General features: G+C 31.9%; 1 protein-coding gene across 1 annotated transcript in view; it reads right to left on the bottom strand.

Moving 5' to 3' along the window:
- The window catches only part of LOC129219007 (histone-lysine N-methyltransferase SETD2-like), a 187654-nt gene that overhangs the window by 75128 nt on the left and 98005 nt on the right, over positions 1-14521 (bottom strand). The window contains exon 13 of the mRNA XM_054853327.1: positions 9612-9660. Within this exon, the coding sequence (XP_054709302.1) occupies positions 9612-9660 (49 nt within the window). The remainder of the gene's footprint in view (positions 1-9611; positions 9661-14521) is intronic.

The following is a 14521-nucleotide window of genomic DNA, read 5'->3' on the forward strand; positions in this document are numbered from 1 at the left end:
GTCGTTGTGAGAGGTTTCGATGGTCTTTCCCAGAGGTATTTTAACATTAGATATATACGGGGGAAAATCGGTGCCATGGAAAATTGGTCGTTAAAAGAGGTGGTCGCTGTATAGAGGTGGTCGTTCATAGAGGTTTCACTGTATTATTTATTTCAAAAGCTGCGAACATTTGCCATGGTAATAATAGGTACCAAAGGCATCGAAAAGAACCGCATTCTTTCAGAAGTATAGCAAATGAAAATTTATCATGCATGTTTTTCCAAAGCGCATCTTTGTTTTTCTACTGCAGATTAAAGTTCATCAACAAGCCTTTAGTGAAAAAAGAAATGCAAATTTTTTAATCCTTGCCTGCAATTTTATTAGTTTGTAAGAAGTGGATCTTTGACCCTGCCTCTGACATGGAAAGCTTACCTTTGTTACCAACCACATCCTTTACTTTTGTTTTGAATAACTTCTCTTTAATTTTTCACATGTGCTTGACTTGCTCCCTGGAGCTGAGAAATGCATCCTAAGTTCGTTTTAAATCTTTGGAATTAAAAAAAGAACCCTTAATATTTATAGATTATTTTCCATAATCCTACTGGTTTAAAAATCCAAATGTGCCAACCATTACTTCAGAATTTGGAAAAGCTGCCATTGTGTCTTTTTATACATATACACTATATGACCAAAAGTATTGGGACAACTTTCAAAAACTCACATTTTAAAGGATTTCCCGAGAAATAAAAGACCAATTGCTTTGTAATATTTGTCACATAAAAGGTATGTTCTAGCTGTCATTTTCAAATGTAAATTATATCACCCATGTATATAGGGGACCAGCAAGAAATTGATAAAAACAAAAATGTTTCTCGATCATTCATCGTAAATAGCCGAGTATAAGTTGTAAATTTCAGAAATTAGAAATCGTACTATGTATGATTATTTTACTTACTTTTGAGAAAATATCACTGATATTCATCGATATATAAGCATTTCTCTCAGAACTATGAATTTTATTTAAAGGGTTTCGGCTGATAACACGTAAAGTTTTCCATCAAAGCTTTCCAAACTTTCAGAAATCTTGACAGCACATAAGAGAAGTATGTTAAGATTTTGAAATTAAAATGTAGAAAATTTGATGAAATATGAACCTTTAAAGCAATTAATCTTTCTCTGTGCATGCGCGAAAGATACCAATTTAATACTTTCATAACCTAAACCCCCAACTAGATTTTCCAACTCTTAATAAATTTCAGTTCAGTATATTAAAAATTCAAAAAGTTATCAGCGTTCTAATAAGCTGAATTTGAATAGCTCTTGAGCAGACTACGAATCGCAAGAGATCATGTGCAAATAATAAGTTAACATAAATCACACTGAGCGATTGCAAACAAATGTGCAAACTTGCGAACAACCCATGACGAGTTGTTGCCTATCAAAGATCTATTCAAAATTTGGCTCATTATATCGCTGATAACTTTCTGAATTTTTAAGACATTGAACTGGAATTTTATTTTGAGTTTTAGAATCTAGTTGGGGTTTGGATTATAAAAAGTTATAATTTGCTATCTTTTGTGCATGCACAGACAAAAACTAATTGCTTTAAATGTCCATATTTTATCATATTGTCAACATTTTACTTTCAAATTTTAATATTATACTTCTCTTGTGTACTGTCAAGTTTTACTGAAAGTTTGGTAAGTTTTGATGGAAAACAACGTGTTATGAGTCAAAAACCCTTCAAATAAATTCATAGTTCTGAGAGAAATGCTTATGTCTTCATGAATACCAGTGATATTTTCTCGAAAGTACGTAAAAAAATTCCTACATAGTAAGGTAACTTACTTCTGAAATTTACAGCTTATTCTCAGTTATTAACGATGAACGATGATCAAAAAACATCTCTGTTTTCCTCAATTTGTTGCTGGTCCCCTAAATGCATGGGTGATATTAATTTTGATGAAAAATGACAGCTGAAATATATCTTTTATGCTACAAAAGTTACAAAGTAATTGGTCTTTTATTTCTCGATAAATCCTTAAAAATGTGAATTTTTGAAAGTGTCCCAATACTTTTGGTCATATAGTGTATGTATAAATGATAGAAGTACCTTTGTGCAGAAAAGTAAAAGAAAATGTAACAATGTTAAATCGTACAAATTTAAAGAACTACAGACACCTGTTTTGAGGTTTCAAGGAGCCCCTTTTTCATCGCAAAAAAACATTGTGCTCGCTTTCCTGCATTAAAAATGGGTGTTCCTTGAAACCTTGAAACATGTGTCTGCATTCTCGGAAAATTTGTGTGACTCAACGTTGTTCTATTATCTAAACATAGGCGGATTTAGGACCGAATTCCTGGGGGGAAGGTTTTTTTTTTTGTTTTTTTGAGCAACATTTTAAATTACCCCCTCCCCCCCATGTTTTTGGTCTGTTTTCCTGCGATGCATAAGGCCATGCTTTTACTCTTTTTTTCTTTGGTGTGTCGTTTTCATTAATGTGTGTTTTCTTGCTGTCCTTTTTGAATTGACCTTAAGAGAGTGAGGCAGGGCTCACTTTTAAGTGGGATAAAGAATATCTCCAAATTTAGGGGGTCCGGGAGTTTCCCCCGGAGGAAATTTTGTAAAATGGATGTAAAATTGTGCATTTTGTAGCCTAATAAGGGTTAATTGAAAAACAAAAATATCGGAAAAAATAGACATTTTTTTTTTTTAAGTTTTATGATTTAAATGTGCTTTGTGATGTAAGTGAATACTTTAAAGAAATGTTGTACAGGATTAGAAAATATGTAACATGAGAGTAACATACTACTTATTAGATCAATTCATAATTTATACACTTGATAAGAAATAAAATCGAAGCACACTTTGCTTAGGAGTTTCAAAGACTTGTCTAATTATTTTCAAGGTTTGGTTGGTTAGATTGGATGTTTTAGCCCAAGAGCCCTAGTAGGTTATACTGTGCCAATTTTTTTCAAGGATTTTAGAACATTTAATAATTTAAAGCACTTCATTTGCACTTTCCAATCTCTGAAATTAAGCACTAGATTATACAGTTGTACAGTATTATTCAAACTTTGTAAAAAAAAAAAAACAGCTATTTTAAGTTTAAAAGAAAAAATAAACTAGAATTCTCTCATTACAAACAACCTTTTTTTTTAATTATAAGCAGTGCAGAAAACGGAAAGGAATAGAGGTAGTGTATCATTTTTTTCCGGGCTAAACGGATTAACAATATGCAGTAAATGCAAGATAAAAGCAATCAATACAAAAGAAATTTCCAAAATACTGCATTCGGGATTAAATAAATAGCAAGATATGAAACATGTGAGTCACAAAAATTTATTTCAAGTAATATATTACATACGTAAGAATCATGATTTTTACACTTTTGATGCATGATGTAGCAAGGAGCTAATTTGACATATTTTGGCATTCCTCCCCCTACCATTTGTTAGAAATTTAAAATTATTTTTTGTAGCCACGCTTTTCCAAATATTCAAGGTTTTCAAGCACTTGAAGATGAAATTAGTTTTTTCAAGCACTTTCCATTTTTCAAGGAACAAATCATGCAATTTTTTACGAGTTACGAACCCACTTCAAAGCAGTGGCCCGAAGCTATAGCATGTTTATCTTATAGGCAAATCCGGCCCTATTATCTGCAGATTTTTGTAATTTTTACGAAAGTTCGTCAGTTTTTACAGTTAAAGGATTTTTACAATTTTACCAATCTGAACGTGTGAATCCAGAAGGTTCTTCAAAATCTCTCGTCTGTAACAGCACAAAATATCTAGTTTTTGAAATCACGCAAATTGAAAATAAACATTCTGAAAAGAAAGAAAACAAATCATAACGAGCAGGTCGTTCTGTTAGCGCAAATGGGGGAGGGGAGTTCCCTTTGTTTTAGGTTCTAATTTAAAAATAATCGTCAGTTATAAGTGTTGCAGCTGAATGCATAGCTCGTTTTGACTATATTTTCATTTGTATACTTGCCCAAATGGTTTTCAGCCCAAAATAGTGAATTTAGGCATATTTTCAGCACACCAGTAACAGCTGTACTATTTGTATTTAATGTTCTTTTTTTCCTTTTCTCCCATCAGAAAAGGACATTCACTATCCTCTTCATTTTCATTGAACTATTCAAAAAAAAGAAAAAAAAAATGATTTTTTTGTTTTAAGATTTTGGAAGATGTGTTGTTACTATTTAAAGTCCTCCCAAAACTGGTGGGCATTGCCCCTATGGCCCCCTCCTATAAATTCACCCATGCCCTTCTGAACTAGTCAAAAAAGAAAAAAATGTTAAAAAAATTTTGGAAGATGTGTTGTTTCTACAGAAAGTCCTCCCAAAACTGGGGGGGCATTGCCCCCCTCTGCCCCCCCATAAATCCGCCCATGTATCTAAAATAATATACTTCAATCCTGTATAGACGTTTTTCTTTTATACACTCTAGTAATAACAGTAAAAATCAAAGATTTAATCTCCAGTTTTGGAAGCGAAAAAAATTGCGCTTTTTAAAAAAATTCTATTCAAAAAAAAATTTAGAAACTTCATGGAAACAATTAGCTTTACTGCATTCTGGAGCTTAGAGACGATCTTAATTTTGAATTTTTGTAAAATGATTTGATTTTAAGCTCAACTTATTTATGAAAGAAGTTAAAAATAATAAACGAAAATGCATCAAGGTTTGTGCAAATAGAAAAGTTATGGCTCTCTGGTTTGTGTGATTGTGAAAGTAAATGAAAGGCCATGGGGAAGAAAGATCATAGCCCACCATGCTCAAATTTCCCTCATTACGTTTTTGAGCTTGAAATCTGGAATCGTTTCCAAGTTAGCCTCAGTCTTCCCTGTTAAAACTCACTCATTATGATGATTCTTGCCTGAATAATATTTCTCTTGAATACTGTCTTTAATAATCTACGTGTTCCCATAGGTTAACCAGAGTTTTTTTTAGAAAAATGGACTTTGATCGTTCTTCCCCGTAGCTCCTCATATATATAGGGGAGGGTGGTCCAAAGCGGATAGGCATCCGTATGCTACCATATAGTGTGCAAGAGGCGATGCATACATATGTTGTGTTTACCTGAACACCCTCAAGTTTCAATTAATCCCAGTGAAGTGGCATGACGTAACCAGACATAAAATACAAAAAATAATACATTTCTGAAAAAAACAAAACAAAAAAACTAAAGGTATGTAGCTTGTGATTAGTCGAAGACCAGCCTTTTTTTACTGCCAGTAATGTTACGTTATTCTGACACCATCCACCTGTAAACTACAATGGTCATTTCTTTTTTTCTTTTTCAATTTCAGGTTATAATTATTGAAATAAGAATCGTGCTTTTGGGCAAAGGGTGGGTAGGGCAAAGCAAATGATTAACCTCAAAACTCAATTTATTAAAAATCATTTTACTTAGCGTAGTTAATGTAGCCTACTTTATATGTATATTTTGGATGTGAGTAAATTTACTTCCTATAAAAATTTAAGGCAAGGGTTCTAAACCTGGAGGGGGGGGGTGAAAGAATTTTGTATTTCAAGGGAGATGTGTATGTTTCAAAAATCAAAATGGAAAAGCATAATTTCTTCATCCAGCAGTTCATCGGTGTAAATTTGTCATATATATGTTAGAGCATTATTATTTTTTCCTCCATAAACTTTTCAAATGATCCAGAAAAGAAAAAAAAAAAAAAAACCATGACTTTTGCTGTAGCAAGGATTTGTAATGTACCCTTTCACACAATGTTACATTCAAACAAAATTCGGGTTTCTTTCATTTTTTCACAATAATTTTCTTAAAGTTTAAGTTTATTATGTAAATAAAGAAAGCTATTTAAAACTACCAAGTAATAAATCTCAAATTCAAAGGAAAAAATCCCTAATGTATTTGTAATTGCAGCAAAAAAATAATTGAAAACTAATATTTTCATTTAATTTTTTATTTCTTACGCATGAAAACGATTTTTAAAAACATATTCAATTGCTTGGAAATAACGATGGAAAGCATAAATGACAACAGACCAGGCGGAAATGCTTTGACCACAATGTGGAGATGCTCATTTAAGAATCATAGTGACAATCAGATGGTTTTCCGCGGGCGATGCGAAGTGGGGAGAAGCGAGTTCTGGGAGTTTGCCGGTCCACAGGAAGCACGCCAAAGTTAACCTTGAAAACTCAAGTCTTAGCCAAGACAGAAGTCGAGTTATGGTGCTTTGATTTTCCTTTTCAAATACTTACAAATTAAATATATTTAACACTTCAACTATAAGTATCAACCACACACATTCTCTATTTTTTCCCATCATTTGTCAATTTACACCCTTTCAAACCTCCAAATTTACGAGAACTTCTTCTCAACACAGAGTAGCACATCTCATACTTTTCCCTTCAGTGCCAAGTTAGATTGGAACAGACTATATATAGCAAATCATTATATTTTCTTTCACGAAATCCAATAAATCACAGACGTTTGACGGACCCCATTCTGATGTCAGAGAGAGAGAAATACTAATGTTCAAGAACAATCATTTGAATGGAACATGGATAAGTAACACCATCTGATAGTAAACCTTTCGTTCCGAAACCATGCCACACATGAGCGTCATTGGGATTCTTGAGTAGCATACGCCGTAGCGCAGATAAGTATGATTCGGACGGGACGAACAGTCGTCGCTGATGCAAACTTTTTTAACGTCAAAATGATTTCAAAGTTATAGAAACTTGTATTTGAAGTAAGTTCTCTGCAAAAATACTTCATTTTTTTATTTCAAAACAACAAAAAACACCCTTCCAATTCTTTCTACATAGCAGGAGAATGATTTAAATATGCTACAAAAAATTTTTGATGCAGATATTAGTTGGTACTCCAGAGCAATGACTTATTAAATCTCCCAATTGAAAAAGTATAGACTCTGACTTTAGATAAGTGTTCCCTATTCACAGAATACTTTTTATTGTTGAAACTGAAAGAGAAAATTATTAGCTTGAAATTGATACCTAATTCAGCTTTATTGGTTGAAAAATAAAGAAATTAGAGAGATTTTTTTAATTCATACGAAAAAGAAGACTCTAAAAAGTGATCAAAAATCGAAATTTTGGGAAAAATCTTGAAGGCATAATTTTCATTCAAAAAATCTTTAAAAAAAAAAAAATATATATATCCTTTATCATAGATATCTAAATGTAAAAAAATAATGGACAAAATCTGAGACATGACGGCACAAGGCATTAGGCGATTTGAAGTGAAATGACCCCACTGGCATTTGATTGTTGCCAACAGCAGAGTTCTCAGATGAATCTTTGACTTCAGATGTTTCAAAATATCACTGTTTTCACAGTAGCATATAAGAATAGTAGCTACAAAAGGTGAGAAAAGCATATTTATCTCCAAAGTGCAATCTTATAATACAGAGAATTATTGTGACTAGATTCTATAAATGCCTAGAAATAGTTTTCTAGGCATTTTTGTTTGTTTTTAAGATGAATAATCTTAAAAACAAAGACTAAACAACGCACTAAGTAAGTAATGCAAACAGTTTAACAATAAAAATAATATGGCTTTGGCATGAAAGTTTTTTTCAGCCGGCATGACACTGGCCACTTGCATCACAGCACAAGCATGCGCTTCTTCACTGGCTGATGTCAAAGTAACCCTTTCTACAGAGAGGATTCTACAGCCCACTTCTACAACATTTCACTCCTTAGCTTTAAACACAGTGCATTCAGCTCAATGCCCCCCCCCCCCCCCCCCCCCGTATCATGCTATAGAAAATTCTTACCAGCTTTTAAATCGGCAAGATCGCAATTTTTCTCCACAAAAGAAAAGAAATCTGAAGTTTTTGCATGCAAACAGAAAAATGGAAAAAGACATAAAAATCCAATAAACTTTAGAGAAATTTGGATTTTAGTTGGAAGGTATGTAGGGCTACCATATTTTTCTCAAATGCATGACATGTTTGCGAGCATCCTGTGTGGGCTAGTGGCTAAGACTGCTGTCTTTCACCAAGGCGACCTTGGCTCAATCGTCAGTATGAGTCCAGGGAAGAAGACACCATTTCTCCTGTACTTTATGTAATCTCAAGGCTACAGGCAAAAAATTGTTGAAGAAACATATTTGTGATCAACTCATTGCTAAAATATTTCGGATTTTAAAGATTAACTAATTTTCCATAAATTACAATTATGATTATGAATTGAAATTACTTGGAAACTGTAAACATTTTGTTAAAGTACTACACAAAGAAAGTTATGTCTAACTTATTTGTACTTTTCTCTCAATATAACTTTTTGAAAAATTTCATCATAAAATTCTAAACGTGAATGTTCTAGGTCATTTTAACATTCAGCAAACTTTTTAACATTAAGTGTTGATTACCTTCCCCTTCTTGGTCTAAATATATTAATCTTAATTGGGGGGGGGGGGGGGAAGCACCTCTCTCAAGTGGAGCAGATGTTCTGGAAGACATTTTTTAACACGTTTAATGAAACGTTCAATGGCCCGGATTCTTCTTCATTGAATTTTGTGTTAGAGTTTAAACGAGTTTCCTTAAATTAATGCATAATACTGGCCTTGTCAAATTTTAAATCATTCGAACGTTTCGAATTTTCTAATTAAGATGAAGCTTCTACGAGCATTAGGAGAGCTGTAGGATTCCTTTAGAGAAAACCAACATCCAAGGCTTATCTTAATTAGGTGAACTGATCCTCATTAAGCTCAATAATAAAATAAAAAATGAAAGATAAATGGAAATTATTTTCAAAGCGGAAATTTAATTTGTGTTACCATGCTTACATCTTTTACTACTTTATATTGTTTGATTACTTTTTTTTTTTGTTTAAATATTTTTAAAAACGTGCTTATTTTGGCTTCAAAAATAAATCCTTTTCTTTCATTGAAAAGGATTTAAATTGAAATATTTTAACTGTCAAGAGAAAGTTGTCTGCTTTTATTTTCTTAGTTTTTATGGAATTACATTCAGTAAATTATTAAAATATTGATTTACAACCTTCTTTCTATGGGGTTTAATTTTGGAAAATGTTTATTTTGCCTTTTAAGCAAGGAAGGGAAACTTCCTTCCTCTTCTAAAATATTTCTAAGGTTTTTGTTAGTTTCTGTTAAGCCATATTCAAAGTTTTCAGATCTGCCAAAAATATGAAGAGATCTTTAAAAAAAACTTAATGCATAGTAGACGTTAACTAAATATAACCAAATGACCTTTTGATATTCTACTAGGGGTAAAAAACAATGACATAAAAAAGATACATTCAGACAGTTCAAAGCAAAATAACCAACTTATTTGGTACTGTACAGTGATTAAAAAGAAGAAGAAAAGAAGCAACTATGATGAATTTTTATGATTTTTTTTCAAGAACCTGTTTTTTACGGGCACTCAGTTATAACGAGCAAATAGTGTAGTCCTTTTGTGCTTGTTATAAGCGAGTTCGACTGTATAAATTTTAAAACAGTACTAAAATTTTAATACATTAGATGATTGCTTTTCTTTGTGTCACCATAATTAAAAAAGGTGTGAAACAGAATCCAAAACAACTGATGAATAACAAGATCAACTGTTCATTATCAACAAGTAGAAAAGTTTTGTTAAAATAATTTAAATTTTAGAAATTGATTCATTTTTTACCTTTTGTGATTCTTGCCATGTGATCGTTTCCAGTCATCATTAAAACATTCTGAAAAATAAGACAAACAGAAAGTAATTAGCGAGCAGCATCTTATGCTACATTATTTTTTAATAAGATGCTCAAAATCTAACTCTGCATATAGCAAAAAAAAAAAAAAAAATATTTCCTTTCATACAAAAAAAAAAAAGAAGTTTTTACAGTTTCATATGATGAGCGGTATTCCTTTAATGAGAACTAATAAACAAAGAATAGAAGAGCTGAGATGTTAAGGCATTCAATTTATTAAGAGTAAATACTATTTTTGGCCAAAAAGCCAAAAAAAAAAAAAAAAATTCATGTTATAGTGATGGCTGAAATAAATTGAAGGATCCAGCACAAAAAAAAAAAGTAGAGGAAATAGGAGCATATGTGAACTTTTTTTTTTCATAAATCAAACAAAAAAAATAATAATAACAACAATAATAGTAATAATAATTTTTCAGAACAAAAACCTCCTTATGATTGAATAGTCTTTTATTTGTGTCATAGAATCTTCAGATTAATATATATATATATATATATACACAGTAAACTCCCGATTATCCGCGGAATAGGGTGGCATGGTAACAGCGGATTAGCGAAAACCGCGGATAATCCGAATAATAGTTAAAAAAACAATACTACTGTATAGCATAGCTAAAAAATATGAATAACACTCACAAACACCTTTAAATTGTTGCTAAAAACATTGCTACATTCCATTTACTAACACTGGATGTAAAAAATATACATATGTAAATGCTAAAAACGAACAATAACACAATCATAAGTTTAAAAAAACGTTTAATGACCGTTGAAAAAATAGTGAAAAGACCCACGGATAATCCGAGTCGCGGATAAACCGACCGCCGATAATCGGGAGTTTACTGTATATATATATATATATATATATATATATATATATATATATATATATATATATATATATATATATATATATATATATATATTTCTTTACTTTATAGTGCTTTCTACTCTTGATAACACTAGGACTGATTACTGGGCTGGGGACTGAACATTCCTCCATCTCAAAGTTTTTATTTGGTCTCAAAATAATTTAACGTTTCCAATACAAAGTTGTCTCTATATCTTGAATGTACAACTTTTAAGTCAAAGTTTTTACAGCAGTTTCGTTTTCACATCATGAATAAAAATGCATCCAAAATAAGATAGATTTTTTTTTCCTTTAACACATTACTTTGCTCAACAGGTTGTATAAAGGAGGATAATTTTGCATAAACATCAATGATATTGAAGCTCAAGTGACTGACGAATGATATCATTTTGAAATCTGTTGAAGATGACTTGTGTGTGGAGCGGGAGGGGGGGGGATGAAAGATTACTTGAATAGTGAGCAAAATGCGACTAACTATGTGTGAATCCTTGTTCTACAAAATACTTTTTTTTTTTGAAAAATAAAATAAAAATTATTCTTGGGATGGCTGGGAGAGGAACTTCCAATGACTCTGACTACCAATTCCTCGAAGGTTTTAGTCGCCGGTCCCCTGGGATTTCTCAGTTATCAAGAATTAACTGTAATTCTTAAAATGTCTTCAATGGTTCACTTGTGCCCCTATGGGGAGAGGGGAAGTACTACAGATAAATGAGAACAAGCTTGGGGCATATATGAACAAGACTCAAGATAAAAAGTGTAATACTGAACAGTACAAAGAGTAGATAATTTTTGTTGTATTCGAAGGGGGACCCAAAAAAAAGCAGATTATTACAAAAAAAAAAAAAAGGATAGGAAATATTAAGAGTTCAAAATTGTAAGGGACCATGCAAAAGACGAGACTAGAACTTAAGGACAGAAGAATGACAGGTTGTCGAAGTAAAAAAACAAAATATTTATATTTTTCATTACTATTGAAAAATAAATGCAATGCAACGCTATGTTTCACAAAAACATACAAAAGCTCCTACAATTTGAAGAAAAAATAAAACACAAATGTAATTTTTAACCCTTGTTAATTACTACATTTCCCCCCCCCCCCAAAGATGTTATTAACTGCCACTATTAAGTCGAGTAAATCAACTTTTTCCCCTACATGCTTTTGATTTCCTTAAATGCAGATTAATAATCAACCATTTAAAAAGTCACGATTTTCGTATTTTTCGCCTTTTTTTTTCGCTTCTAACTTTTCACATCTTAACTCTGGCATCTTATTTTGAACATTTTTGCATTTAGAAGCATGCATTAGGACAAACGGTTGTGGAAATAGAGGTCCTGCAGATTAAACAAGGACACGCTGTACTTATATAAATATATACATTCACACATTTAAATAAAATAATAATGATGTACTGCTCAAAATGTTAATGTGGTTTGGCAACAGTTAAGTGAAGAGAAAAAGGTTATAAGGAGGCATACAAAATGAGATGAGACAGAGACTGCACATCACCTGACCTTGTGGCGCTGACACTAACCTGAGATTTTTGCACAAGGCAAGAGTGATTTTGGAAAGTGAATGTGAGCAGGCTGAATAATTTAAGATTGAATGATTGAAAAAAAATAAATTTGTCAACGAGAAGCCTGCTATCCCAAAACTATTTTTTTAAGAGGTCCGCAAGCGGTAGCAAAAGTTTTTCCCAGGTCTAGTCGGAAATGTAGTCTTTGTGCACTGATTGGAATTGTCTAGATAATGAGTGGAACTTTCAGTCTGCTATTTGGAAGGCATCGTATTACCCTGCATTATCTGGCATGCCGGAAAAAAGCGAGATTGACCAGCATGCCGGGAAATTCAAATTTCCGGGTATGCCGGATAATTCGAGGTTTTTTTTGCAACAAAACAAAAGTAAATTCAACCATTCGGTTCTAATCAGAAAGCAAGCCACTCTGAGAAAAAAAAAATAAATCCCAAAAGTAACCTTCTTTCAAAAAAAATGTGTACTGCATATAAGGCGAGTTTGGGTAAGTGCATATCCTAATTTTCAAAGATTTTCTGAAGGATGGTGCTCTGATAAAAAATGTTATACATTTACCAAATTTTTAGGGTACATTTTTAGGTCCTTTCTTAAGGTTTTCAAGCATATATTATGGTAATTAAACCACAAGCAGAAGCTTTAAGATCTCTTTTAAGGCACATTTTCTAAGGGTCGCACTTTCCCCACGTGGCGGGGTAAGTGTGACCCTTGGCCATTTCACAAATTTATATTTACATTGAATTGAGCATGAATGTTACACTGTATTAATGAATTTTAAAGTATATTTTCTGTTAGAAACCTATATGTATAGTTTTTGTAAATTATTATGATTTTTATGATTGACTTGATCTTTTTTATACATATTTTCATTTGCCTAACTTGCAGAAGACACGGTCGATATCTCCTTTTTTGATTTTCGTAATATTTAATTTCGTCATATTTTTTGGTTTCTTCAGCCATAAAGCTTTCTTGTTGATTGCTTTTAAGCTCATTTCTGTCTCATAATCATTGCTTTCATCTAAACTCTCTGTATTCTTTCTACCAATTGAAGAATCGCAGTAACTCTACCGAAGATATCCAAACTTGCCTAGTTTTTTAATGATATACAAAAGTTTATTTTGGAACCCAAATTATCTAACTGTTGCCTTGAAATTATCTAATTGACACCTCATTTTTCAGTTTCTGAAGACTAACATTGCTAGAGGTTATCCTTCAAATATGATTTGCTTGATCCATTCTTTCGAGCATTGAAAATGGGGAAACCATTTTCCAAATTGAATGTACAATTGAAATTTTGTAGAAGTTATAGAAAAGAGTAAATAAAGAATGAACTGAAAATAGAAATCATAAGCAAAATTAAAGGCAAAATCATGGGGTCGCACTTTTCCCACAATATGGAATACACTTACCGGTCTTACTTTAAAGAAAGGGAAAGTGCGACCCCTCTTACAAACAAAGCCTGGTTACAGTAATTAATTAAAATACACCACGTATGTTAGTAGTAACTTGTTACTAAAAAAATACAACTTACACTTGCTGACTTCAGTTGTTTGATATGAAAACAAAATAAACAAAACTCTAACCTCCCCAATCTTCACCTTAGAGTTCTGCACAAGATATTTAAGTTATCACTGATTGTGTTTTATCTAGAATACCAGTGTCATTCTCTGCTTATAAGAATTATCACTAAACATTCTCCCAACACATTCAATACATGGCAGAAGGCTTCAGGTCAGCATTCCCAAAATTCTAAGGGGACGCACTTACCCAAATTAACTTTAATATGTACTTGTCATTTATGGTAGTTCATTATTAGTGGATTTAATTATATGCCAATAAGGTAAACAATTCAGAAGCAATCATTGTTACTGCGATTTGTTCATAGTTTTTAAAGAATAAATTATTTGAAGTTCCTTTCAGAGAGGTAAGTTTCATTTTTTTATTGAACAGCTTTGGTAAATTCTTCAGCACTGGTTTAGGGGCGGTAATTTACTGCTTAAATGTTTGCTTACATAGTTTTAATTTAATATTTATAAAATAATTAGTTATTAAACAATATTATTCTTGTTAAAATAACAAATGACATTGTTAGTTATATATTAATTGGATGTCAGTATTTGTGTAGTTTTAGGATTTTTGTTCAATGTGTATTTATGTATGAGTGTTAAATTTGTGTTCCTTTAAGAATTTATTTTCATGTAAAATAGAGGGATTTTATTTGTGATGTATTTAGTTAATGAGTATAGTTTTTAGAAGTTGTAAAAAATGTTTAATTGGGTACTAAATTATATTACCACAGCTTTTTAACCATGCCATCTCCAAGAAATAAAGCCTGGTTCTCTCTATAAAAAAGTATAAGACTAATTGATCTGAGATATTGTTTGGAAGTTTCCTTGTACTAGACATTAAGCAGTACAATAACTAACCACAAATTTATAAGTTCATT

This window comes from Uloborus diversus, chromosome 3 (assembly GCF_026930045.1).
Source record: "Uloborus diversus isolate 005 chromosome 3, Udiv.v.3.1, whole genome shotgun sequence".
NCBI lineage: Eukaryota > Metazoa > Arthropoda > Arachnida > Araneae > Uloboridae > Uloborus > Uloborus diversus.